The sequence below is a fragment of the Equus caballus genome, chromosome 7, assembly GCF_041296265.1.
Source record: "Equus caballus isolate H_3958 breed thoroughbred chromosome 7, TB-T2T, whole genome shotgun sequence".
In the NCBI taxonomy this organism is placed as follows: Eukaryota; Metazoa; Chordata; class Mammalia; order Perissodactyla; family Equidae; genus Equus; species Equus caballus.
The window spans coordinates 61752342-61778894 of record NC_091690.1 but is presented as its reverse complement, the minus strand read 5'-3'; the positions used below and the strand labels follow the sequence as shown (position 1 = coordinate 61778894).

Below are 26553 nucleotides of genomic sequence, written 5' to 3'. Positions count from 1 at the left end.
AACCCTCAAACAGATTCCCGAGACTCAAATGTCCATCACTCGGGGCAAAAGGTATTCCCAGATTTGTCCAAGGTGATCACAAAAGCAACTAAGTCTCTTCGCTGCCCTGGATAAGGGGAAGGAAAAAATAAAGTTAAAAAACATTGTTACTTTCCAAACTCGCAGCCTGGTGCTCCCGAATCACTCGGGCAACCTGGGGCCCGACCCATCTTAGGGGGCGGGGCCGAGGCCCTACTTTGACGCCCTAGCAACGGAGCGAGCCTTTGTCGCGTCCTAGCGACGCGCCCAGCCCTCCGCTCGGCTGGTCTACTCTCCCCTGGTCCCCTTCCTTCGCTCGCGGCTCAGTCTCACGCTCTCAGTGGGCCTCTCCCTGGGCCCGAGGGCGTGGATTCGCACACTCTGATTCAGGCGCCGGACAGCTCTCCGGGTTCCTGTGGCGGGAGCCGCTCAGGGAGAGCCAGAGCGGGGAGAGGAACTGCGAGAAGGAACGTTTAAGTTAAGAAAGAAAAAAAAAATCAAGATTTGGTAATTTTTATCTTTAAGCCACATCCAAAGCTCGGGGGAGAGAGGGAAGGAGGGTGGGAAAATCACTTTTGGACAAACTGCACGTAAAGAAGGAAGAAAAGAGACCCATTGAGGACCCAGCACGGAGCCGACGGGCGATTGGAGATGTTGGACACCATCATCCCTTCAGTGCAAGACCTGGCCAGGCAGGTGCTGCCCACGCTGCCCTCGCTGAGCCAGGAGGGTAAGTGACATGGGGCGGGGCCCTGGGGGCTGAACCTTCACCTGCTTGGGGACAGGCGGAAGACCTCCTTCCCTATGCCCTGGCTCTGGCGGGCCTGGATTGTCCATGCTGCCTTGGCAACCAGTTGGTAATCACATCAAGCTCACGCTGGATGCCCGGAGACAGGTTCTTTATTGACTGCCTTAATGAAGGAAAGCAGCCAGCTGAGGGTTTTGATTATACGAGATAATGCATATATAGTCCCCTTAGTTCGGGGACTAGCACTAAATAAGTGCTCAACAAATGTTAACTAAAAACAACCACCTCAATCAGGCTCCTTCTCAGAGTTCATGCAAAAACAGGGCTATTTTTATTGCTCTTGAAATCTTGGGGTTGTGTTAAAAAAAGGTGAGATGAACATAAAAAGAACTGGGTGTTTGGAAGAAGACCTGCCAGCTTCTCAGAAAACTTACTAGGCTTGGTTAAAAGCATAGTTTCTTAGAATAGAGTCACTCCAAAGTGACACTGAGGTCTGTCTGCAAGTGATAGGAGCCCTTGGGAAGAAAAGTGCTCCAGAAATGGAAGCTATTATTACTATCAAGTCATTCTAACTTAGGGATGTTGGCGAGGCTCTAACCAAATGATTTTAGGAGACAAAATGAATAGGAGTAAATGCCTCTTTTTTCTCTTTCCCCGAATCACTCCTAGCTTTTCCTGTTAAAATAATTCTAAAAGAAGCATTGAATATAATGGTTTTATGGATTTTAAAAGTATTTACCATATTTATAAATTTATATATAATTTATTCATTCAAGTAGTTTTGAGAACCTTCTATGTACCGGGCACTAGAGAACTGATGGTAAGCAAATCCTTGGAATTTACAATCTAGTGGGGAAGCAATTAACCAAATAATCACAGAAATAAATATAAATTTATAATTAGTAAGTGCTATCAAGGAGGAGGTGCATGGTACAATGAGAACTGTTAATGAGGGTGAGGATGGGTGTGTGCAAAGATTTGCTGAAGAAGATTTGAGCTGAGATGTGAAGAGTGAGCTGAAATTAAGTAGGTGAAATGGATCAGTGGAGTAGGAGGGGAAGTGAGAGTGTTCCTAGAAGAGGGAATACCAAGAGCAAAAGCTCTTGGTGGGAGGGAGCATGGTGTGATTAAGGAATTGAAAGAAGGTCAATATGACTGCTCTATAGCTGCAGGAGCGTGTGTGTTCTAAAGGAGGCTGGTTACGCAGGGCCTTGTAAGTCATATTAAAGGTGTTGGCCTTTCTGTTAAGCCTGATGGGAAGCCATTAAGTATTTCCAGTGGAGCTTAAGGAGGAGTTGAATGACAGGATCAAGTTTGTGTTTTGAGAAGATTGCTCTGGCTGCAATGTGGAGAATGAATTGGAGGGTCAAGAATGCCTATAACAGTCACCTAAGTGAGAGTGAATGTAGCTTGGCCTAAATTGGTAAAATGGAGAGAAGTGGACAGACTGAAAGGCCATTTGGAAGTAAAATCTGCAGGTTATGGTGATGAACTGGATATGGAAGGTGAGAGAGAAGGGAAGTCTCAAGGATGACTTCTGAGTTCCTGCTTATATAACTGGATAGATACTGGTGCCATTCATTGACATGGAACCCCTGGATAAAGGACAAGATTTAAGGGAAGGAAAATCCTGGTTTTGAGGAAGTTGAAGTGCCTTTGTGAGATATCCAAGTAGGCACTTAGATACACAGATCCAGAACCTCAAAAGGGGGAAGGTGTCTGGGCTTCTGAAGAAACATTTGGGAGTCATCTGCATGTTGGTGGTCATTAAAGTCCTGGGCATGGATGTGACTGCTTAAGCAGAGTATAGAGTGAAAAGAGAAAAAGGCCTAGGGCTGTACCTTGAAAAACTCCAACGGTTAATGGCTGGGTTGAGGAAGATGGGCCTTCAAAGGAAACTGAGAAGAAATGGCTAGAGAGGTAGGAAGAAAACCCGGGAGAGAGTAGTGACACAAAAGACAAAAGGAGAGGTGCTTAAGAGGGAAAGGAGTGGTCACCAGTGTCAGATATGCTGAGGGGTCAGAGAGGTGAAAATTAAACATGTCCATTGAATTTATTGACAGGGAGACCATTGGTGACTTTAGCAAGAGCTTTATTGTTTTAATGACAGAAGCAGGAGTCAAATGACTACTTACTAATTTTTACAAATGACTCATTGTAAAGGAGATGAGGATAAACCCCAGTCTCAGCAAAACACATAGATTAACTTTTCATCATTGTATATGTTAAATCCTGCTGCTTCTGTATGTTTCACCAAAGTTTAATATTATGTAATTATAGTTCTTGGAAGGTCTCATCATTATTTTGCAGATGTGAACTGGGTGAAACTACTGAAGACTACACAGCTAGCAACCCCAGGAGGCAAGAAGGCTGTAGATCTTCAGACATGCAGTGCACTGATCTTTCCACTGCACTGTGCTCTGGAAATAGGTCTCTGTGTTTAAATCACTCTGTAATATTTTGCTCTGTTTGTATATTAGTATTTTAATTTTAGAAGATGTTTTATAAAGTCAGGGAACTTATCTTTTATTTTTGACATTAATATTTATTTCAAGCATATATTCTATAATTGACAGAATGGGCATTTAGTCCTCTCTTTAAATGACTGTATCTAAGATACAGTATTCTGTCTACTTGGCAGTGTGTTTAAAAATGTGGTTTTGGGGGCTGGCCCCGTGGCCGAGTGGTTAAGTTCGCGCGCTCTGCTGCAGGCGGCCCAGTGTTTCATTGGTTCGAATCCTGGGCGTGGACATGGCACTGCTCATCAAACCACGCTGAGGCAGCGTCCCACATGCCACAACTAGAAGGACCCACAACGAAGAATATACAACTATGTACTGGGGGGCTTTGGGGAGAAAAAAAGGAAAAAAATAAAATCTTCCAAAAAAAAATGTGGTTTTGGGGGCCAGCCTGATGGCATAGCAGTTAAGTTCATGCACTCCGCTTTGTTGGCCCAGTGGTTGTGGGTTTGAATCCGAGTCGCAGACCTAGCACCACTCATCAAGCCATGCTGTGGGAACATCCCACATAAAATAGAGGAAGATTGGCACAGATGTTAGCTCAGCAACAATCTTCCTCAAACAAAAAGGGGAAGATTGGCAACAGATGTTAGCTCAGGGCCAGTCTTCCTCACACACTTACAAAATAATAAATATGGTTTTGAATGCACAAAATGTTTAGATTTTGAAGTCAAATGAAGGTTGAACTGAATATAGAAGGTGTATCCAGGAATTGCTTCTTTATAAATAGTGATTCTTGGTATTTCGGTGTTTGATTAAAATAAATAATAACCCCAGGTTTCCTTAAAATATAAAAGTAGCATATTTTTTAATTTGCTTTATAGACTGGATTAAAATTCTTTTTGTTTTGAGATTTAGTGATACCCTCTCTGACTCTCTGGGATATCAGAAAAGTCAAAGTTAGAAATCACAGTCTGTAATATTTCCAAATCTATTCCAGTTGAATTGCAGGGGCTTAAACCTTCCGAAGGGAATGATGTGCATGTTTTCCTTTTTCTTCAGTGAGAAACAGCAAATTTCAGTATAGAGTAATAAATTCTGCTGTTATATAACTTTTTCGAAGAGATTTTACAGAATAAAACACACAGTGGACTTGAATGTATCATTCAAATGAAGAAAGATGATCCTCAAATTTCCAATTAAGCTCAGTCAAGTCTTTTCACTAGGGTTTGGTTGCAAGCTATATAGTTTCTCCTGGCCCTAATTAAATCATTTCCTTTTGGTGTAGATTGTTGTCCTGAAATTTGAGCTGCATATCATGAGTCTAGGTGAAAGACTTAACAGTTTTGACTTAAAAACTTTGAAAGTTCTCCAAGTAACTCTGGATACTGAGATTCTGTTTTATTAGTGAGTTAATGACATTTTTGGTCGTGATAAAAATTTTAATTCAGTATACACTTGGGACTGGTTGAAAGACCTTCTCAGGTTTTAGCAGCCAGCTGTGGAATTCTTTTGTCTGTGGGGGTGGGGAGGAGTGGGATAGAGTAGGATGAGGCAGAATAGAGGAAATTCCTGATTATAGTAAACTGTATATCCATATAGTAAAATGTATATCCATTTAGAATGAAGGGCAGAATCTCATCACTTGGCTCACCGTAGTGTGCAGCCCTGGTTTTCTTGGTGGGTGAGTGAGTTTCTATCACCCAACTTGTTCCCTGATGCCCATGAGAGTCACTGCTACTTCTCATTGCCTAACCTGCTCCTTCCCTGGCATATTATTAAAAATATTTGGTACCCTGATATACTGGAATTAAGAGACTTCAGTTTCTCTGCTTGAGGTAGAGGTTTAAACCATTAGGAAAAAAAAGTTATACCAATAAATTAAGCAGTTTTCAAAATGAGGAAAGAATTGGTCTTTTGTCATCAACTGCATCATGACCTGAAGTGGCAACCTGGTAAATGTCACTGTTTTTGATCTTTTATTTTGAGAATTAAAACATAACATTCTTCTGATTAGCAAAGAGTTCCTCACTGGAAAGTATCTTTAATACACGTGATTAGGCTTGGGATGGAGATGTCAACACAGACATAATTTTCTGTATTTCTAAATATTAGTTATACCTAGAGTATACTTTCATATCACACATTAACACTTTAGTTATTGGCAACTCCTTATTTTTCTACTAGTTTTTTGGAACACAGCTCAGAACAAGAAAATAAACATAGAAGGCCTCCCTCTGATCATTCAAAGCAAACAATGCAAAGTCTATGCACTGATTCAAAGGAAAGCCCCTTGGGCCCCTACCCAAAGGTCTGTTTTTAAAATTATTATTTCAGACATAATATTAGCATATTCGTTGAAATCAAGAACACAGCAGATCAGAAGCAGTGAATTAGGAGTAGGCAGGGGGTCTTCCAAGCACTAACAGCAAAGAGAGGTGACTGCTGGTAGTCTTAACAGTGACAAATGAGAATGAAAGGCAAGTCAAGAACTGAGCAAAAATATGGTGATCATTTCGTGATATATACAAATATCAAATCATTATGTTGCATACCTGAAACTAATATAATATGTCAATTATATCTCAATAAAAAAATACATTGTCTCATACGTTTAGTAATGGAGTCATATGGGCATAGACGTTTAAAAAATATTGAAGGCTACTACATGCTACTCACTGTTGAAAGTACACGAAGGTTCAGTGCACAAAACAGCTTATGTCCCTGCTCTCATGGAGTGTATCATCTGGGCAGGGTGGTGGAGAAAGATGATAAACACACACACAGAGTCTCTATAAAGAGGACCCCTCCCCCCAAAAAAGAATTAAGCAAAAATAGAAGTATAGAGACAGCTAATGTACAGACAACAGCCTTTCATGCCTTGGTGGCCCTTGGCCTAATTTTTGAGTTATAAAATGCTATAAGAATGAATGTTCATATTAATCAGATGGCACAAGAATAGACACTTGATTGATGCTTGTTGAAGGGGTCATTAAGAAAAAGCTAGATTATACTCAGTTAACTCTATTTATAGAGTAAAGAGAAATGTATGACCAAGTGCCCTTTGTTCTAGACAGATTTTCTTCAAAAATTTATTATTGTTATTTTTAATCACATTTTTGGAACTTAAAGGGGTAAGCTTTAGTTACCAGGAAAATTAACTTTGGGGAATGACCTTGTTTTCTGTTAATTCTGAATTAATTAGGAATTACTGTTATTCCATTCTGAGATACTATGCCAATTACTAAGATACTATCACATGGGTGCTTATACAAATTAAATTATTTTTGGTTTCCTTTGACATTCAGAAGTCTCTACTATCTGGGGGAATGTGTCAGAATTTGTGGAACGGCAGCTGTCCCTGCGTAAGGTAGGACTTATACTTTAATTTTAATGTAGGAGTCCAAAGGATTTTCCTCCTCAGTCTCATATCATTTTTCTGGGAGCAGGACGGCAGACTTTAGAGCCACCCAGTTTAACTTTCAGTCCTGTGATTTTATGATGCTCATGCTTAGAACTTGTGGATACTAGATTTAACAAACATGGATTTTATCCTTAGGTAATGGCTTTGTAAGTTCTGCCCTTCTAGTGTATGAAGTATTATCACTCGTCAGCCTTGATGTCTGTAGAGGAACAAGATGAGTTCTGTTTATCTGTGATCTGACAGTTTCTGGCATAGCTATAGAAGGATATAATGCTTCTTGTCTTGCCTCCTTGCAGGGAGTGGATTGTAATTGAAATATAAGACAGTCAGGAACTGAACTCAACTTGCCAAAAATGAGAAACCTTGCCCAGGGCTGGACTGTTTCCTCCTGTCAAGTTTTGAGTTTGGATGCCATAGGACTGGACAGAGATTTGTGGAGTTTGCAGGGAGCTGGGAGGTTGTGGAACTTTTATACCCTACTCAGAGGTCCCAATATGTCAGCCCTTGGGCTGAATTCATCCTTCAAACTTATTTTGTTTGGTCTGATAATTTGAATTAGTCATCACCACTTAAAATTGGGAAATTTTATATAAAGTTTTGGATTTTTTTCTCAGAACATCAGCAGATTTAACAATACCAGTTTTCCATTCCTGTGTGGTGACACTTGGCTGGAGCTGACAATGGGCCCTCCGCTTTACATGGGGCACACATGCTCTAGCCACCACATTCTCTGCTGGCTACCTTTACTCCCTTGACTTCTTTCTTGGCCCCTGTAGGCATTTGAGTTTGTAATCCCTGATGTGTGATATTTCCAGGGAGACAGAGACCCAGTTAGAGAGCCAAAAGCATTTGCTTCTACCCATCAGCCAAGAACACCATACTGCAGCATATGGCTTGAATGCTGAGTTGTCTGATTTTAAGTGAGAGGCATACAATCTGAAAGAGGGAATGAGAAAGCAGAGATTCTCTTGACCCCTTAAATTCCCTCCCTCCTATGGCACATGATTAAAATTTAAAATGTCACACAATTTAGGACAAAAGTAACCTTAGATATATATTAAAAGTGGCTATGGCATCCATCCAAGTTTGCTTAGTCCTCACAGCCTTTGAATGACATGGAGATGAGGGATCTGGTGTCAGAAAAGCATCATGGATCGATATGTTACATTTTATACTAAACTTATTTGAAAACCTGGAGTCGTAAAATGCTATAACTATAAGGGATCGTAGAGGTCACTGAATTTTTAAGGCCTAAGCTTAATTCTCTTCATGTTTTTTTGTATAATAATACTAAGGATTATTTTTCTTTACCCCTTCAGTGAATTCTGTTTGTTGTTCTTTTTTCTCCTCCTCTTTTTCCTTTCAGGGGGTTCAGATTCCAGGACTTGGAACTTTTACTTTCATGAGACAAAAGCTTGAGGTGGGAAACAACAAGTTTATCCTAATTCAGAGGCCCGTATTTATCATGGCAGAGAAGTTAGTACAGATCCATGGACTCAAACAAAACAAAGTATATACTCCTGGTAAATCTCTTTACTATTTAAGGCTTTCCCAGAAGGTGACTGGCCTGGGGATGAAAACGAAAGGGCAAATCTTGGCCAGCTGCTGCCTTTTTGGTTTCCGATTTGAGGGGCTCACTTTTCATGGGGACCTTTGGCAGAGGGAGGGTCTGAGATAGGAAATAATATACATCTTCCTGTAGGCCATTTTAAACCTCAGTAGCTTAAGAGGTAGGCAGGAGAAGACCTTATGTGAGATCAAGGCAAATCTATATAAAAGCCACATCATGGAGTTGTGCAGACTGTATTCATATTTCGGACCCTCAGAAATTAAAAGTAGTTATAAAGAAAAGAAAGTTAATTAGGGTCTTTGTTTAGGAGAATGACAGTCAGTATCGCTGTGAAAAAGATCACTGTGTTTCTATCATATATATAATTTAAACGATTAAAATTTAAAATTTAGAAGGTTTGGGTGCGGCCCGGTGGCTGAGTGGTTAAGTTTTCGTGCTCCGCTGCAGAAGCCCAGTGTTTCACTGGTTTGGATCCTGGGCGTGGACAAGGCATTGCTTGTCAGGTGACGCTGAGGTGGTGTCCCACATACCTTAACCAGAAGGACTCACAACGAAAATATACAACTATGTACTGGGGGGATTTGGGGAGAAAAATCAGAAAAAAGAAAAAGATTGGCAACAGTTGTTAGCTCAGGTGCCAAGCTTAAAAAAAAAATTTAGAAGGTTAATAATTCTATAAAGACTTGATGAATGCCTTGTATACCTCTCACACCAGAAAATCTTCCCTTCTTTCCTCCCTCCCGCCTTTTTCTTCTTCCCTTCCTGCCTTCCACAAATATTTACTGAGGGCAACTATGTGTCAGGCCTTGTTCCAGGTGCTTGAGATATAGTGGTAAACAAAACCGACATGATGCCTGCTGCAGGACGCTGACATTCCAGCGTCAGTGTGTGGACTTCATGACATCTGCCCTGGTTACTTAGAGGCCTTTGGGGGCTTCCTTCCTGATTTCTGGCTGTGACACTTTTGACCTTCCTTATCATCCCCTCCTGCATCAAACTCATACCTGGATGAAGAGAGACAGTCTACCCCCAACGCCTGCAGGTGAAAAGGCTAAAACTTTCCTTTATGTTAACTTCCCTGAAAGCTAATTTCCTGAGTAATCATCCACCAAAAAATGATATATTGGAAAAACAAACACCAACAAACTATACTTAGAATTCATTATACATATATTCTGTGCTGGGCTTGATGGACTTTTCAGCCATTTTTACCTGGAGTTTTAGGAGAGAAGAAACGTAATACCCTAATTCATTAAAAACCTACCAAATGAAGTGAAAATAAAGCCAACTTTTTTTGAGAAAACATTTGTGCCTTAGAATTAGACCTTATTTTCCATCTTGGATCTTGTAGAGAGTCCAAAAAAATAGTTTAGATCTATAATTAACTTTTTTACTAGTTTGAGGAAATTTCAGAATTAAACATATATGATTGAATTCATTCACAAGAACAATTCTGTCTACAGTTTAGCTTTGGTGTTATGCTTCTTCATCATTAATTAACCAGATAACTAATCAAACATTATACAGTGATTCTTAAAGATTATTAAGACCTTGCTTTGGTCTGATTATTGGTCCTTGCTTTGAAGAGCTCAGAATCTAGCATAGGAGATAAATATATAAGCAAATGATGAAACATGATTAAATGCTGCGAAAGTAGCGCTGATCAGCACTGGATCAAATGCTAGGGGAGCCCAGAGGAGAGCATGCCTAAGTCTGCTTGAGGGGTTTAGGAAGATGGCATGCCATGAGGTCCTAAAGGATGATAGGACTTTGTCGGCAGAGAAGCTATAGAAAATATTTCAAAAACAGTATGAATAATTCAAGAATAGGGGAAAGAGTGAAGCCTGTTAAGGTAGTAATAGATACTTCTGTTTGGCCAGGGCATATGATTGTGGAGGCAATGAAGGGAGGTAAGACAAAAATGGTTGGTAGGGATCAAATTGTGAAGGCCTCAAATGGTGTGATAAGGACTTTGGAATTCATCCTGTAGGCACTGAGGAACCATTGAAAGTTTTTGATCAGGGAATTATCTGTACTGGTCCAGTTTTTAGTTTAGGAAGATAGCTCTTTTAATTATAGTCATTTGGTAAAATATGGTAGAAGCCTGAATGAAAGCAGGGCAATCAGGAGGAAGATGAGGGAATCTATTTTGAGACATTTCAGATGTAGAACTGATGGGATTTGGTTACTAGTTGAGAGTAGTGGGTAGCAAGAGGAAGGAAGGTATTTAGTATGGCTCAGATTTCTTGGAGAATAGATGTATGCTCATGCCATTAACTGCCATAGGGAATGAAGGGGGAAAGGCAGGCTGTGGTGGCAAATAAAATGATGAGTTTGCTTTTGGACATATTGAATTTGAGATTCCTATAGGGATATTTAGATAGAGATGATTCCAGAGCTCAGGAAAAGGGTGGAGATTGGAGGTCAAGATTTGGATCAGTTTGCTTAAAGACTTAAAGTAAGAAGAGGAGATAGACAAGGACAAAATCCTGTTAAAAAACAAAACAAAACAAGAACAACCACCATCTTACAAGAAGTGAAAGAGGAAGGAAGCCAGCAAAGGAGACCAGGGAGGAGGAAATTGGAGAACCAAGAGTAGTGCCGTGGACACAAGAGAAAAGAGAGGGCATGGTCAGAAGTCACAAAGAGGTCATGAGAATCAGATTTGCAATGTATTCATTGGCTTGTCTATCAAGAGATGATAGTGTCCTTCCTGAGATTAGTGGGCTGGAAAAGATTGCAGAGAGGACTGGGTGAATGGGAGGGGAGAATCTAAAGGCAGGCAATATAGCCTTCTCTTTTAAGAAATTTATTTGAACAAATGAAATGGAGGGAGGTGGTGCAGAATCACTGTTAAGCTGTGCAGGAGACCTAGGTTAATACAGGGAAGCTTGTGTAGTGTAGGCTGTTAATCCTCCTCATCCAGCAGTATTGGACATTTGAAAGGCTATGAATTAATGCTTGCTGAATGAATGTTCAGAATGTTCTTATCTTCTCTCTATCCGTGTTCACTGTCTCTCTTTGGATTTATCATGTTGATCCTCTTTGCTATTTACCCCCTTTTCTGACTTGTGGGCCTTGTACAGCTTCTATATCTAGACTTGAATAAACTCTGTTTCCTTCAAGCTAGATATAGTCCTATTCCTTTGCAATGTCATTTATGGACTCATTAGAGAGGAAAAGCTTTCTTCAAGTCACCCAGTCTGATATCCTCTGATAAGAACCAATTTCATTTGAAAGGTAACTTCTGGTGAAGATAACTATCTTTTCAAAACACTTAACATTTGTAGATACTTATAATCATTTAAAAATGATATGATAAGTGGAGGAGATAGGCAAATAAATAATGCTGCAACATGTCCTGGAAGATAAGGATGCTGAAAAATTCAGAAAACCCTCTGATGAAGAGAAGCAGTTAGTTATTACTATGTTTCCAAGAGAAAATAAAAATCTTGTCTGGAAAATTGCTTAGCAAGCTAATTATTCTTATTTTGAGCAAAAAATATTATACTTTTAGGGAAAATCATATTGATTGCTATCTATTAATAACCAGTAATGTTAGGTGTCTGTAAGAATAATGTTACATTGAGTACAACTAAAGACTTCACACAGACAATTCTATTTTTGAGTATTAAGTGAGAATCAGATAATTATTTGTGAGTGTATATGATATGTCCTTGTTGTAATTTCCACTTCCTTTCCTCCACCCCAACTGTCCTTTTCTCCTCTAGGTGATATCCCAATTGTTCCACTTAATTTTGTCATGATATCCCTGGAGGGTCCATTTAACAGGGATATAGTGGAAGGATGTGTGAAGGAGACGTTGCTTTTTTTATCACGATCCATTTCCATCAAAGAAAATGTGGAGTTTACATTCAAAGGAATTGGAGTCCTCGTGATCAGAGATGGCAAAGTGAAGATGAGATTTTATAAGGACTTCCTTTGTACAATGGATGGAAGTGGGGCTTTGGCGAAAGCCCTAGCAAACGTAAATTAATGTTTCCTTCTCTTAACCCTTCTCCCGAGTAGCTCTGAATCATCTGTAACTGCGTCATCGTTAAGAAAAACTCAGGTTGACATGTTTAAATGACAATTACCCCAAGTGCAAAGAAGTATTTGCTTATAGATGCTTAACTCTTTGACAAAAAGGTTAGAAGAGCAAAGGAACTTACCTAAGTTTTGAGTCAATGCCAACTGAAAAATATAAATAGTAATAGACACTTCTACAACTCTGAACATTTTATAGTACCTTATAGTTTAAAAAGTTCTTCCACATATATTATTTCATTTGAGTCTCAAAACATTATAAAACTGGTATTATTATCATCCTGATTTTACAAATGAGAAAAATGGGGGCTCAGAGAGGTTATATGGGAAGCCTGAAGTCAGTAGTGGTAGACTGGAATTCAAGAAGAACTTCCTAATCACTCTTTTTTTGCTGGTTATACTAGTTTATTTTAATGCAAGTCTATAATAAGATCTAATTCAAGTCATGAAAATGTATCTTTAGCTTTTAATTTGCTATGTTGTAGAAGAAATTTCATAATCCATCGTTAACCATGAAGGAGCTAGTGATGACCTTCATGCTAAGCTGGACACAGCAGACTTTAAGGAGGCAATGAAATAGTCAATCAACAGGACTAATTGAGTACTTAATGTGCCTTAGGTGCAGCTCTGAGAACTAACAAAATTGGTATGAATAAATTGGAATTTTGAAATGTATCATGAAATGTATATAATCCTGTGTTGCACAGAGCAAAAACCTGACTTTTAAAGTGAAAAAGCTATAAAAATGAAAGCCTATAAGTAGGGTCTAATCCTACCCTCTAGCTTCTCCTTTCAGGAAGCTCTAGGATGGGGATTTAGGTGATAAGAGTTGTGCACAATAGGACTTTTGGTGTTTTCTCCACAATCTGGCTTTGTACAGGATTTTTAAGAGAGATGCCAACTTGGTGTATGGGAAAATGGAAATACACACAGGTATAACCTCTGTTTTCCATGAAAACATGAGGCAAGATTTGCAAAACCAGAGCAAGGCCAACGCACTGGCTTGTCTCTAACCTTCAGAGTTCTACAGAACTTGGTAGCCTCAATATGTGTTTAAAAGAGAGGATAGGGCCAGCACCAGTGTCCTAGTGACTAAGTTTGGCATGCTCTGCTTCAGCAGCCTGATTTTGGTTCCCAGGCATGGACCTAGACCACTTGTTTGTCAATGGCCATGCTGTGGTGGTGGCTCACATACAAAAACAGGAAGATTGGCAACAGATATTAGCTCAGGGCGAATCTTCCTCAGCAGGAAAACAAAGAAAAAGAGGACAACATTTTAATTGGCCTGCTGCATTCTAAGACATAACTTTTAAGGGGCATTTTCCAGAAGAACTAGTCCTGAGAGATATTCTATGAAAAAAGCGTTTGGAGGCCAAAGCAGATGGAGAACTGCTGCATATATTACCCTCACGGGCAGAGGCACAAAGCACATTGGCATGTTAAAGGATCTGAGAAGTCTGGCTGGAAAGAAGCCACTTTAACTCCCTGGATGTATTTAATCATGGAACTTTAGGCTAATCCAACATTCATTAACATATATAAAACACATTTTGGGAAATTACTGTATAGTGGTGAGAGTGACTGTTTTTTCCCCAAATGTCCCATAACTTAAACCCGAGTGCTGTCCTGCAGAATAGTTCTCTTGAGAAGCTGTGTGCTTCTTTCAATGATGCTGCTTTTGCTGGAAACATTTTTAAAAACTCTTTTTGGGAATTCCCTTCAAAGCCCTTTGTCAGCTGCATCATTAATCCCAAAATAATAATTTTATATGTTATTCTATACTAGTATAATGTAATAATGTGATTATTATATAATGCAACAATAATTATAATAGCTGCTATTTGTTCAGAGCTTATGATGTGCTAGCCACATATATACAGTGCCTCATAAAGATCCGTGAGTTAGATCCTATTATTATCCCCACACACCTAGGGTCTACTGCTGCATAGCTGTTAGCAGTGTGGGGAGTTGAACATGAGTCTACCTGACTCCAAAGCCCTTCTCTTAACTACCCAATTTTAGAGTTCTTTGTGTCAAGAGTGGAATTAGACTTGCTCATTTTCCTGATAGTTTCAATAAGTTGGCTCTCCTCTTAAAGATGTCTAAAGGAAGCCATCAACTCTGAAGGAAATTTCCAAAGAGGAAATGGTTTGAGAAAAGGCAGCACCAATGGAATTGGTGTGTGACTACTCAGGGTGAAAACTTGGATTAATGACATCATTCCTCATTGGTGTTTAAGCTCTAGACTTTAAGGACTAAACAAAAATAATAGAGTATCATGGTAGCCTTGCCTGTAGCTTAGATTTGTCTGTGTCCTGGACCACAGCCCAAGGATAACCCTTCTCTGTCCCTGTCCTCCAGAGGCCTGGCACTGTGGACTCAGTGTTGTCCAGCAGAGAGACCTGGGAGAAGCGGCCCAGAAGCGTGCTTGTATTTCCAAGGTCAGTGCTTGCTCCACAGCTTCTTCCAGGCACAGCAGCCCTTGCTGACCTACTGATCTAACTGGGCAGGGTTTCACACCCTCTCCTAGCTCGTGCTCCTGTTAGTGCTCTCCCTCTCTTCCTCTCCCTCTCTCAGTGCACCAGCAAAGAAGAGTTTATTGGATACACTTTATGTAGTTAAGTTAAAAAACACTGGGCACTTAGAATATTCCTTTTTTAAACTACTCTTAGTCCCCTGGAAATTCTGACACTACCTCCCACCAACCTTAGTCCCTGCAATATTAGCAAAATTATTCTCACCTGCTGGGCTTTCCTCTCCCCTCCACCACTTCCTCTGACCTAGCTTCTTCCCCTGTCTGCAGTCTAGTCCACCTCTTGTCTGAGCTCTGATTTTCACCACTGAAGGCGTTAGAAAGACAAGGTAGAATAAAAGAACAGCTTTACCCTAAGAGTGCAGTGGGTGATACTGGTGGCTGCTGCTGACAATGATTATAATAATAATAATCATAACAATAACGATGATGATAATAGTTATCATCTATGGAGCACTTACTAGATGCCACGTATTTTTAAGCACTTTCTCAAAATTTTTGTATTTAATCTTCACTGCAACTATTTGAGATATGTGTTATAATTTTATCCATTTTATAGAGGTGTAAAAATTGTGCGCTCTTAATCACGTTCTTAATCTTAATTCCTGTGCCCTTAACCACTATGCATTTCAGGTGGAGGAAGATTGGGGCATAACAATCAGCTTCCCAGAGTATTATTTTCTCATGTTTTTTGAGTCTGTGATATCCTCCTGTGTTTGCTAGTTTGGAATAACCCCCTCCTGGAAGGACTGTGTGACACGTCTTTCCACACAAAATCATTGCGAGGGCCAGAATAAGCCTAAGAGATTAGTTAGTCCAACCCCGTCATCTTGCAGATGAAATGGCCACACAACTGAGTGGCCAAGCCAGAAACAAATCCATGGCTCCTGACTATTCCAGTGTTCTTTCCATTGCACCAAGTTACCTTCCTCATTAAAAATAAATCAATGGATTTAAAATACTTTTTTTATTATATTTTGGAAGGCAAATTTGGCTGTCCCTTTGGACATATTTTGGCTTAAGTATTCCAGAAGGGAAATAATTGCAGTGAGTCAAGCAACAGGGATGGAGGCTCCTATCAATTAGAGAGCCTAGAAATAAACACAAGGACTCAAATACTGAAAAAAATTTTAAGTGTTTTATTTATGTGAAGTTTGGGCCTTGAACTTACTGGAAGTACCGCTCCCCACCCCAACTCTAACCCAGCCCTCCATACGTAACACCAAAGAAAATCTGCAACAACACACACCACCTGAGCAAACTGCTCCCCCAACAGTGCCTTTGCAAGTCCCTCACTTGCCTGAGAGGATGGAGAAGTGGGGAGGAGAAAGAGGGAGGAGAGAAATGGTTATTTCTGGGCATATTCTGCATACTAGGCTATGAATCCTTACCTTCAAGCTATCCAACAATCACCTTTCACTGTATCACCCCTATGGCATCTGGTTACAGAACTAGAAAAGACAAATTCAAAGTGAAACCAAAACTAGAAATGTAAATTCAGGCCTTCAAAACAATTTATCTGTCTAAGAGCTGCTTTTGAGCCCTCAGTATAGAGGGGCAAAGGTGTAGGTTGGCTCCCAGACTTAGCCTTAAAGAGAGTGAGTCCATGATTTGTACTCAGCAAATCAAAGCACTCACTCCCTTGAGAGAAGTGGGCTTATTTCAGAATCAGCGAGCTAGTTGGGTTGCTTCTCAGAATGAGAGTTCACACGGTCACCTATTCAGGTCCAGCACAGTGGACAAACATATTGGCTTGTTCCTAGGATTGAACTCAAGGGGATGGAGAACAAACCAAAAATGGAGCCCATTGTAGAAGAAAGTCAAAAGAATAGACAAAGGAAAAGCAAGTTAAAAGATCAATCAGACAAAGAAGAAGGTGTCAGAGGTAGGCCAATGGTTTCTGAGTATAATCTGTCACTCTTTACTACTTAGGAGCCCAGCCATATTACTTAGCAACTCCTATGCCCAAAGTAAATAAAGTTTGATTCATGAATAATCACTGTATTCTTCTCTTTAACAAACATCTTCCATTCCTGGAATCTTGTATCTCATCTTAACTATTTCATGACTCTCAGATTCTTAGATTATGATCTCTTTGCTGGCTTCCCATTGCTTAAAGGGTCAAAATTCAGATGCCTACAGAGTCCAGGCAGATAACATAAATTCATGAAGTGGAATGGATATAACATGATAGGGAGACATGTTAGCATAAATAATAGTGTTTACGAAAAGTGAAAAAAAAAAAGGAAAAATGAAGACTGGTAGTTTTACATCTTTGATATCTGGCCTAATACAAGATCATTGCATTCTCATATCTGAGTCTTCATTTAATCTGTTGTGATATGTTGGTTTTGTGGAAGCATATAAAGAAAATCCTAGGACTTCAGAGACTTTTTGAAAGGATTCTAGACAACCGCAGGGGTTGCCAGACTACCCTTTGAGGACTGTTCCTCTAGCAGATTGTTGATTCACAGAAATTTGGGCCGAGTGGTTAAAATTTTCTGATTTTTCAAGAGAAGCAGAGATCCTGAAATCTATTGATTGCTAAATGTTGACAACTAATTGATATTGAAACAAAAAATGCTGATTGGGCCAAACAAAACATATCAATGTGTAAACATTGGCTTCCGGATGTTGTTTTGTTCATGTGGCCTACAGGATTACATATAAACTTTTATCCTAATATTCACTTGCTTTCATTTCTTCACCCTCATCTGTCACTGTTTCCTACAGACTCCTTCTTTGAGAAAAATCGTCTATTCATGTTCTTCTAACATGCGTTACTCTTCCCTGACTTCATGGTTTTGTTTACTCTTTTTCTCCTGCCTGGAATGCCCTTCCTTTTCTTAGGGTCTATCCTAATCCCACTTACCTCTTAGCATCCTTTTCACATCTCACTTCCTCCATGACGACTTCTTTCATCACTGGATTCTGAAGTGGCTTCTCTCTTCTCTGAGCATGTTAGACCCTTAAAGAGTGCACCATTCATTCGGGATATAGACGTTTTGCATCGCTGTCCTGAATGGCTATTTATACAATGTATGTGAAACACATAGCACTGTTGACAGGTAGTAAGACCTCCACAAATGAGAGCTCTCATGTTTTTGTTTATATCTTATTTTTCTCTCCAACTATATCTATTGAAAGATCTTTAAAGACAAAGACTTGCCTCTTTGTATTTTCTAAAGTGCCCAGCCAGTGCTTGGCATCTAATAAGTATGCAGCAAAAAATATATTTTTTAAACCACACTAGGGCAAGGGACAATAATTTAAAGATAAGAAAGTGTATCTTATGTGAAAATTTTCCCTGGTAAAATTATGAGTTTTAAAAGTCTATGTTAAGTACAAACAACTCATGTAAAGTTGAAAACAGACTCGCTTTCGTTCACTGTACAGAGATCTTATCACCCAAGATACTTCAAGATAGACAAACTCTCTCCCCTGGCAAAGTGACAAGCGGCAGCTTGCTGACCAAGTTGGAGAGGAGTGGGAGTGGTGGGAAGAATATGAACCCTGAAGGGTAATGTGTTGGTATTTTTTATGTTGTATTTTATTAAATATATTTTTGAGCCATCTCTGGATTCAGGGAATTTAAATAAGCGTTCATTCATTCCTTCATTCAGTATTTTTGAGTATATTCTATGTGCTAGGTGATGGGGATAGTAAAGATGACTAGGGCTCACGATCTAGTGGGAAAGCCAGACATACATAGAGTGATAAATTATGATTCAGTAGGATAAATGCTATGACAGAGGTAGAAATGAAATAGCACAGAGGAGGGAATATCTAACTTCTTTTCTTGTGGATTTGGGAAAACTTTCTTGGTTTTTGTTTTAGCTTTGTCCTGAGGTAACATCTATTACCAATCTGTTTTTTTCTTCTTCTTCTTCTTCGCCCCAAAGCCCCCCATTACATAGTTGTATATTCTGGTTATGCTATGTGAGATGCCACCTCAGCGTGGCTTGATGAGTGGTGCTAGGTCTGTTCCCAAAATCTGAACCAGCGAAACCCTAGGCCGCTGAAGCAGAGTGCCCAAACTTAACCACTTGGCCATGGGGCCAGCCCCTTTCTTTGTTGTTTTCTGAGTGCTTGGATATTATGAACTTACTATAGAATTCACTTATTCAGTTATTTATCTTGTTTATTGGCTGTCTGTCCCCATCAGAGTGTTAATTCCACGAGGATAGGAATTTTTTTGTATGTGTGTTTTGTTGTTCACTGCATTTCCCATGCCTAGAACAGTGCACATAGTAAGCACTAGATAGATTTTTGTAGAATAAATAAATTTTATCCCCATTTGACAGAATTGGTAACTGAGACTTTGCAAGATTACCCAGCTTGTCTAATGCCAGTCAGCTTGTAAGCAAAAAAACTGGGATCCAAATCTAGGTTTATCTGATACAAAGCATATGTTCTTAACCTCTATTCATATAGTTGCTCTGAAGAAAACCACTGAGATATTTTTGTTTGTCTTATGTTTATACTTGCCTCTAAAGTTACTATTGCTCTAGATATCAGACTGCATTAAACATTAATTAATGTTGCATTGTTTTCATAGCTTATCATCTCCAGATTATCTGAAAAATGATGATGAAATGAATCCTAGAATTTCTCCAGCCCCTGCTTGCCAAGATCATAATAAGGCAGGACAGGTACAGTGTCTTCAAACAAACAAAACCTAATCAAACTCTTCCTCTGACTTCTGTTTTTCAGAGAGAGTTCTGGGAATCGCTCTTTCTTTCTTCTTCTTCTTTTTTTTGCTGAGGAAGATTCACCCTGAGTTAACATCTGTGCCAATCTTCCTCTATTTTGTATGTGGGTCACTGCCACAGCATGGCCACTGAATAGTGGTATGGGTTGGTGCCTGGGAACCGAACCTGGGCCCCCAAAGTGGAGCATGCTGAACTTAACCACTAGGCCACAGGGCCCTCCCCAGAATCACTCTTTCTTTAATATATGGGTATGGCTCAAGTTCTCAGGATCCAAAACTGGACTGTGATATATCTATCTACTAGTCAAAATCTACTGGTTAACAGAAATAGAGTTAGGAAATCTCTTTCTAATTTTCAATTGCTATACACACTTCTGATCAAGTGAGAGTTCAGTAAATCCTTATAAATATTTGTGGGGCCCACTCTGCAAATCTCATTTTGCTGATATCATTAATATATCCTTTTACAAAGTATGCTTCTTGATACACCCAGCCTTTGGAGAGCTTGTAAAGGGAATGTGAAGGCAAAAACCTAAAAGGTAAAAATTAATTTGTCCTAAAATTTGGTATTGTAGGAAATGTGTTATGTATGTTTGCAACGAGCACAACGAAATTGCCCATTGTATTATGGTGAGGAGAGGAGGAGGAGGGAGATAGAAGATGAGCGACTCATACAACAATATCAGATGTTGAAGGACCAAGAGGCTCTCTTCAAAGAGCAGGTAGTTCAACACCTCACTAAAGAGTGTTTAACATGGGACAGTAGAACATGATTATAAAATGCCATTTAAAATGTTCCATCATATGTCTGTACAGTAACATATTTAATCATTTACTTACTGCTGGACTAACACTTGTGTCCAAGTTTTCACTAATAGTAAACACTGGGATGAATATCCATGCAGCTGAATGTTTGCATTTGTCACTGATTTTTTTTCCCCCATAAAGACTGAGTTTTAAAGGTAGGATTCCTGGATTTACATGGCTTAATTTTTGATTTCTGATAAAATATAATCCTGGTCAAGGCTTTTCCCTTCAAATTTACGGACTATCTCAAGCAAGCAAAGACAGAATGGCAACTTCAGATCTGTTCTATCCAGATTTCTGTGGTCTCTGATAATTGACCCTACTGCCCCTTCCTGCATTTGTGGTATCATAGGTTACCACATAGGAAATCTTCCATTCTTTCTTACAATTCCCATAGAGGTGGTGCCTAAAGCTCAAGAACAGGAAAAAAACTTCCCCAGCCCACTTTTATAAATCTGTGAAGACATCAGAAAGCATCATGGCTTCCAAAAGGCAGGTTTCTACCTTGGTCAGATTATTTTAATATAACAGAATTAAATTTTTTGAAAGCTCTATTTCAATATGTGATTTCTTTTTTTCAAAGTTGAAAAGTCTGGCTAGTAGAGAACAGAATAAAAAAAATGCTGCCTATAATCTTGGAGTTGCTGAAGCTATAAGAATCCACAAGAATGAGAAACCTGAATTTTATGTGAGTCTTTTCAAAATTTGTTACTAATACCTGCCCCATCTGTGAGTATTTGGATCCTCTATCTGTATTGCAGGTTGTGCCATTTTTTTAAGTGGCCGTGGTAAAAAGAAGGTTGTGCAAGGCTGAAGCTTCCTTCTAGAGCAGGAGTGGTTCAGTGTCTGCCTCCTCACCATTCACATTCACAGTACAGTTCTTCTGAGTCACTCCAGCACTTACCAATGATAGTAATTCTCAGCCAGGACCTGGGCGGGGGTGGGGTGGGGAGGTATACTAAAGTACTGCCCCAGGATTAGCCAATCTAAAGAGAGAAACAGCATCACCTGGAAGCTTGCTGGAAATGCAGAAGCTATGACCTCACCCCAGACTTCAAGAATGGGAATCTACATTTGGATAAGAGGTTTAGGTGATTTGTAGGTGCTTTAAAGTTTGAAAGCCCAGCTTCAGATGGAGGTGAGCCACCTGCTTTGCTGTTAATTCAGTGTCTTCGATCATTATGTGCCTACCTTTATTTCTGCCTGATCGTTCTCGTTTCACCTTACTATCTAGGTAGTGTGACATGGGACATAAAACTAATAAGGTATATTTTCTTTATTCATCATCAAATGTTTATTGAACTCATGTGCTGGCCACTGTGCTGGTGGCTAGGAGTACAAAGATGAATAAGATAAGGTCCCTCTCTAAAGAGGTCTCAGGATCATGGGGGAAACATTTAAAGAGGCAAGAGTGTGGTATACTAAATACTATGATAAATCTTTGAATAGGGCACTGTGTGAGCAAAGAGGAAAGTCCCTTAACCCAGACCGGAGATCTGGAAAGACTTCCTGGTACACAAGAGTTGGGTAAAGAAGTGAATGGAGGAAGAACTTTCCAAGCAGTGGCAGCAGGGAGGGAGGGAGAGCACAGTGCTTTTGAGATTTAGGTGTGATCTCTCTCTCCTCTTAGACATCTAAGTTCCAGATTATATTTCTTACTGCCCACTTTGTATCTCCTCTTTGATCTATCTGTAGATATCTTAAACTTAAAAAGACCAAAACAGAGGATTTGATTCCCCCTGTCAACCAGTTCTTCTCTCAGCCCTCCCATTTCAGCAAGTGGCATCACCATGCAGACAGTTGCACGAACCCCATACCTAGGAGTGATCACAGATTCCTCCTCTTCTGTCCCCCTCATCCAACCATCTGCAAGTCCAGTTGCCTTTACCTCCAAAATGTAGCCACTATCTTTTCACGCCACTTCATCTTCAATGTTACCACCCTAGTCCAAGCCACATTATAGGCTCAACTTCTGCAATACCTCCCTAATTAGGCTCGCTGCTGCTTGCCTTCTTGCCCTCCTACAATCTATTCTCCACACAGTAGCCAAAGCAGTCTTTTAAAACTGTTAACCAAAACATATCATTCTCCTGTTTAAAGCCTCTAATGGTCTCTCGTTGAATTAAAATAGAATGTAAACTCCTTACCTTGACCTATCAGGTCCCGCATGGTTTGGCCCCTGCCCTCCTCTCTGAGCTCACCTGCTTCTACTTTCCCCTCATTCACTATGACTCAGCCACATAGACGTTTCTGCTCTCTAAAATCATGCCTGGCTTGTTTCCATGCAGTGTCTTTGCACTTGCTGTTTCTTCTGTATGGGACACAGGTCCCCTGACATTTGCAGTGGAGGTGATTCAGTCCTCTCCACTGAAAAGCCTTCCCTAATAACCAACCAATTTAGCCCTCTTCCCACCCAGTCACTCGCTATGATAAGGGATTCATGACACTTAGCACCACCTTAAATTATCTGATGTATTGTTTACTTGTTCGCTGTCTGTCTCCTGTACCAGAATGCAGGCTTAATGAGAGTGAGGCTCTCTGTGGATCTCTGTTCTTGGTCATTGTTGGATCACCAGTGTCTAGAATGGCCATGCCCAGAGTAGGTGTTCAATTCTTCCTCTTCCCACCTCCTCTCAGTCCTTGCTCGTACTTTTGTACTCACCGGGAATTCCTTCTTCTTTCTATCTGTGTGTTGTAAATGCTAGCTCAGGACCTGCTCCGTGAAGTCCATTTCCATCTTTCTTTCAGAGATGGGCCTTTGATCAGTTCTGCTCAGATTCATCCCTGAGCACACTCATTATTCTGTGGGTGACCTCAACACTACCTAGTCAACTTCCTAGTGTTGAGGATTGGGCAAATATTATAAGTTAAAAAATACTTTCTGATTGATTTTAGTCTTCTGAATTATTAACTTTATTCTTTGTTGCTTTTTGGTATTCTAGAATAAATGAATTGCTTCTCTGTCATTCTAGAAATCCTTCCTATTTGATAAACGGCCACTCAGTCCTGAGATTAATGCCTTTAAGCAAGAGGAATATTCCCAAAGTCTCCTGAAACAAGTGGATAACAGACGGGAAAAGCAAATCAAGCAAAGACAAAACAGAGAGTTGATGGACCGCCTAGAACAAGTGCAACTCACAGAGGAGTGAGTCCAGCTAGACAAGCTCTGAAAACGAATTTGGAATTTTCATGTAAAGCTTATTTCCATGTAGGATTGAATCAGCTTTGGTAGTTTCATTAGCACAGCCGTACCCCACTGAGCACACTAACCCAGCTAGCAGCCAGTACCATGGCATAACATTTCATTAGAAAAATGAAAAAGCCATCATTATTATAATTATCATTATAGTAATGATTGCCAATCTATAATTAATTATAGAGTATCATTTTGTATTGTTTTCTGATCACTAATACTGGTATATGGAGAAATAAACTTGTCTTGAGCAGGCATCATCCCCAGCTGTTCCCAGGTGATCTTGAGGCAAAGCTGAGGTTTTATTATAAGTATATGGGGATGTTTCATGGAACTCGAGGGCAGGAATGTATGGGGGACCCAGGAGGACTGGAATCAGGGACTAAAAAGTAATGTAAAAAAACCTTCCCTCTGCTCATACCCACAGCTTCTTAGTTGACATCGTCTTTATTCCAGCTCAAACTTGGGTGAATGTTAGTCTCAACTCCAGATTTTCAGGAAAGAGAATCTGATTGGTCCTGCTTGGGTCATCTAAAGCTTGGGATAAGGTCAGGGCCACAGAGTTCAAACATGCCTGAGGGGGCCACACTTCTGCTACTGAAGTCAGGAGAGCAATTAAGGAGGCTACTGTAGTATGAGCAAGACTCCTAAAACAAATAATAAGCTAGTTTCTATGACCAAATATTATATTTCTATAAAATGTATGTGTTCTATTATGCTTACTTTAGATCACGGTGGGTTCCCTGTAGGTTGCATATAATAGAATCATAATTTATAATAGGAAAGATCACTTTTCTTAGAAAGGAATCTTGTGATGAACCATTTTACAGAACAAATAGATACTTCTTGTTTTTTTATCTAGACTTTTTAAAGCATGGTGGGGAAGGAGGGTGCCTGTCTTAGCGATAGTGCATTTGGACAATATGGTCGATACCTATCCTGTCTGTCCTGTGCTCAACACATTGTCCACTAGCCTATGGATTTCAATTACTCTTCCTTTTTTCTTAAAATAAAAGCTTCTAGAAGGAAATATCACTTTTTATTTACCAGGCTCGCAGTCCTATTAATACTTACTAAACATGTTGTGGTGATGTTAATCTGTATTACTAAAGACTCTGTAATAAACTGTGCTCCTACCTTTTCTTATTCTTAACCGCCAGACTTGCTGCACAAAGAGCCAAATATATAAAAGATAAGATAGAAGAAACATGGTGTTATAAGAGAGCTTTGGATGCACAAGTAAGGGGACAATTATTATTTTTAAAATTATGCAGTGCTTCAATAGCATTCTAAAAATATATTTAGATATACGGTCATATTATGAATACCCTTATGTTTTATCCATTTGGTGGCTTTTGAGGGCCTTGTTCCTTCCTCTAAGGTATTGGTGTATTACTATTCTACAGCACTGTGCATAAGCTTTATTCCCTGGTATAATTATAATCTGCATTGTGTGTGTCCCTGTTTCAGATAAAGAACAAAGCCCCTCAGCTGCCCATGTTTGAGCCAGACTCTTTTGAGCCCATCTTTGGTAATAACAAGTGTAATCTGATGGTGGAAAAGCAAATGCGAGAACAGAATTACATGAAGCACCAGCTGGAGGCAGCTGCTAGTCACAAGAGGAGAGCTATCCTGCACCAACTGGTGGACCAAAAGAGGGACTTGCAGATGCTCCAGAGGGCCCAAAAAGAGTAGGAGACCTTGGGTCTTTCTTCCTCCTTCTCCTCTCCTCCTCCCCTCTGCTATTTCCCCTCTTCTCTCTCTTTCTTTTTCTCATACAACAGCAGAGAAGCAATAATAATAGTGAACAAAATGAGGAGTTATGTGCAAAATATTGTTCTTAGCTTAGTGTATACTTCATGTCATTTCATCCTCACAATTCACCCTATGAGGAAAAGTTATCGAATTAAAAAAACTAACCAAACTCTCGATCCCACTTCTTCCTCCAGGTACTCTCCACATTTTTCCTTCCCTTTACAGTACAACTTCTTAAAAGAGTTGTCCATACCAGCACTATCCATTGGAAATACAACGTGAGGCACAAATGTATTGTTGTGCTCAAGTAGACACAGACATGAAATTCAGGTCCATTCTAAACTTCCACTAAAACCCCTTCCTTCAAAGAACTGTACATGTAGTAAGCTGTACTGATGATTGCTGGTGAGGGGGTAGTGAAGACGGCAGGGTAGGCAGAGGAGGACTTTATGCCATATCAACGCAAATACATTTAAATTCAAACATTAGACCTACCCAGTTTCTTAAGATGCCTAATTGGTCACACCACCAATGGGGAATGTTTAAAGGTCCTGACCAGCTCTCAGCCTCGCAACATCTCCTTGGCTTCTTCTCACCTTCCCATTTTCCATATCTCCTACTGTCTCTCTTCCACGCCTGACTGACATAGACAACTCCAGTTTCTTCTTTGTAGAGGTCAGCAATTCTCAGATCCTTGATTAGAATTATAAAATCATTGAAGTGCTTAGGGGTTCCAAAAGGGCTTCTCCTCAAAAGAATCTCCTCTTTTTAGACAGCAGCTATACTTATAAAAAGATAAAATGTTATTTTATTTAAATTTTATAAATTACAAATGGTCAGTGGGGTGGTGCAAACATCTGTTATGTTCTATACCAAGTAGGCTCAAACATGAGTAGAATAGTAGGTTGAAGATGGAGGATATCATGAAGAGGGTGGGGTTGGATTGTTGGTAGAGAGAAGTGAGAGCATGGCTTTTGGGGTCAAGTCAGATGTGGGATAGAGTCTTGCATCTACCCAGGGCAATGTATACTTGTTTGGCTGTGCTGTTTGCTAAAATACTGAAATATTTCCAGACTTCTTGATAAATAGCTGTTGCCTCAAGCCCCACAAGTGCATCCCTGCTGCCCAACCTGCCTCAGCCTCTCCTCGGGATCCCCCCATCCCAGTTCTCCGTGATCTTTCACCTAATGGATGAACACCCGGGATCTTTAAGACCACTTCCAGTGTCCGTTCTGATTGATTGGCAGTTCTGTCATTTTACTCGTTGTGTGATATTGGGCAGGTTACA

General features: G+C 39.9%; 1 protein-coding gene across 7 annotated transcripts in view; it reads left to right on the top strand.

Annotated features, from left to right (window-relative positions):
* Positions 1-257: 257 nt before the first annotated feature.
* The window catches only part of CCDC81 (coiled-coil domain containing 81), a 34446-nt gene continuing 8150 nt past the window's right edge, over positions 258-26553 (top strand). Inside the window, exons 1-14 of one of the 7 annotated variants that reach the window (XM_023645606.2) lie at positions 266-748; positions 3077-3196; positions 6534-6595; positions 8016-8172; positions 11951-12207; positions 14628-14707; positions 16563-16684; positions 18196-18319; positions 19358-19451; positions 20086-20232; positions 20901-21005; positions 23290-23462; positions 24671-24749; positions 24981-25201. In XM_023645606.2, the coding sequence (XP_023501374.1) occupies positions 670-748; positions 3077-3196; positions 6534-6595; positions 8016-8172; positions 11951-12207; positions 14628-14707; positions 16563-16684; positions 18196-18319; positions 19358-19451; positions 20086-20232; positions 20901-21005; positions 23290-23462; positions 24671-24749; positions 24981-25201 (1820 nt within the window). In that variant the 5' untranslated portion in view covers positions 266-669. Of the gene's footprint in view, positions 749-3076; positions 3197-6533; positions 6596-8015; positions 8173-9022; positions 9262-11950; positions 12208-14627; positions 14708-16562; positions 16685-18195; positions 18320-19357; positions 19452-20085; positions 20233-20900; positions 21006-23289; positions 23463-24670; positions 24750-24980; positions 25202-26553 lie in introns of those variants that run through there. The other 6 variants (XM_001493137.6, XM_070274193.1, XM_023645607.2 and 3 more) reach the window with 6 other exon arrangements.